Source organism: Cystoisospora suis (genome assembly GCF_002600585.1).
Source record: "Cystoisospora suis strain Wien I chromosome Unknown contig_12984, whole genome shotgun sequence".
Taxonomy (NCBI): domain Eukaryota; phylum Apicomplexa; class Conoidasida; order Eucoccidiorida; family Sarcocystidae; genus Cystoisospora; species Cystoisospora suis.
This window is the reverse complement of record NW_027165738.1, coordinates 536-1,594: the sequence shown is the minus strand read 5'-3', so window position 1 is coordinate 1,594 and position 1,059 is coordinate 536. Positions and strand designations below refer to the sequence as shown.

Below are 1,059 nucleotides of genomic sequence, written 5' to 3'. Positions count from 1 at the left end.
CTTTCTTCTTTTTCTTCATCTTCCTTGCAACTGCCTGCCTCTTTTCTGACATCCCCTCTCTTACACGTCGCTTTCGCGTTTTCTTTTCTTTTTTGTCTTTTCAGTATCTTCAGAGTTACATTCTCTACATGCTGCTTGCACCTTTCGATAGCGAAGTTCGACAGCTCGCTGAATCCGTCCAAACCAACGGTAAGTAAGAGTGTGAAACGAAAGAAAGGCCGCTATCCGCACACTACTCCACACGGCTATCTTCCCTCTCGATGAAGCTCTTCTTATTACTTCGGACCACGACGTTTTGAAGTTTTCTTTCCTTCTCTCTCCATCTCTCTCTGTTTCTCTGTTTATCTCTCTCTCTCACTGTATTCCAAGCCTTTCCACACATAGAGGCTTCAGCGACGGACTCTTAATGTGCACGCTACAAGCACCAGGGACACTTGCTTGCCTGCTGTACTGACAGCTCGTCATAACAGCAACAACAACTACTACTACTGTCTGTAGCAGGTGTTTAGAGGGATGGCGATGAAGGAAAGAACGTGATAGGTTTCTTCGTCCATCCGAAAGAGAATAATAAGTCAAAATGAAGACCCCTGTTATGTCGCTGCCGGTCCCTCTTCTCACTTCTTCTTTCAAATCGTTCGTTCCAAGCTCGTGGCCATATACCTGAGAGAGTTTCTTCTGTCTCTGTCTCTTAGTATATGTGATCTAGTTCTAGAAAGGTAGATTTTTCTACTTGCTTTATCGAAGTGCCTGTGAAAGACGAAGGAGACAGAGACAAGGAGGTTGTGTTTGGTACGACGAAGCAATTCCACGATGGTTTTGCGGATCAGTTGCACTGTGGTAAAGAGAAAAAATTTCATTCTGTCGTCTTCGCTTCTTTGGACACGCGTTTATACATACATACATTCACATACATACCTACATACATATTGAGACGTCCATACGTACAAGAACGTGAATCCCTGGATTGACGTACGCACTTTTCCATGTATATAGATACATAGGTACTGCATGCATTGACACACATTCATACATATACATACCTTGACATACATACATACA

The 1,059-nt window shown here is 43.2% G+C and overlaps 1 protein-coding gene across 1 annotated transcript in view; it reads left to right on the top strand.

The window, feature by feature from the left end:
- Positions 1-65: 65 nt before the first annotated feature.
- CSUI_011528 (26s proteasome subunit p55) overlaps positions 66-1,059 on the top strand; it is a gene marked incomplete at both ends in the record, with an annotated part of 1,254 nt that continues 260 nt past the window's right edge. The window contains one exon of the mRNA XM_068071626.1: positions 66-189. Within this exon, the coding sequence (XP_067916399.1) occupies positions 66-189 (124 nt within the window). The remainder of the gene's footprint in view (positions 190-1,059) is intronic.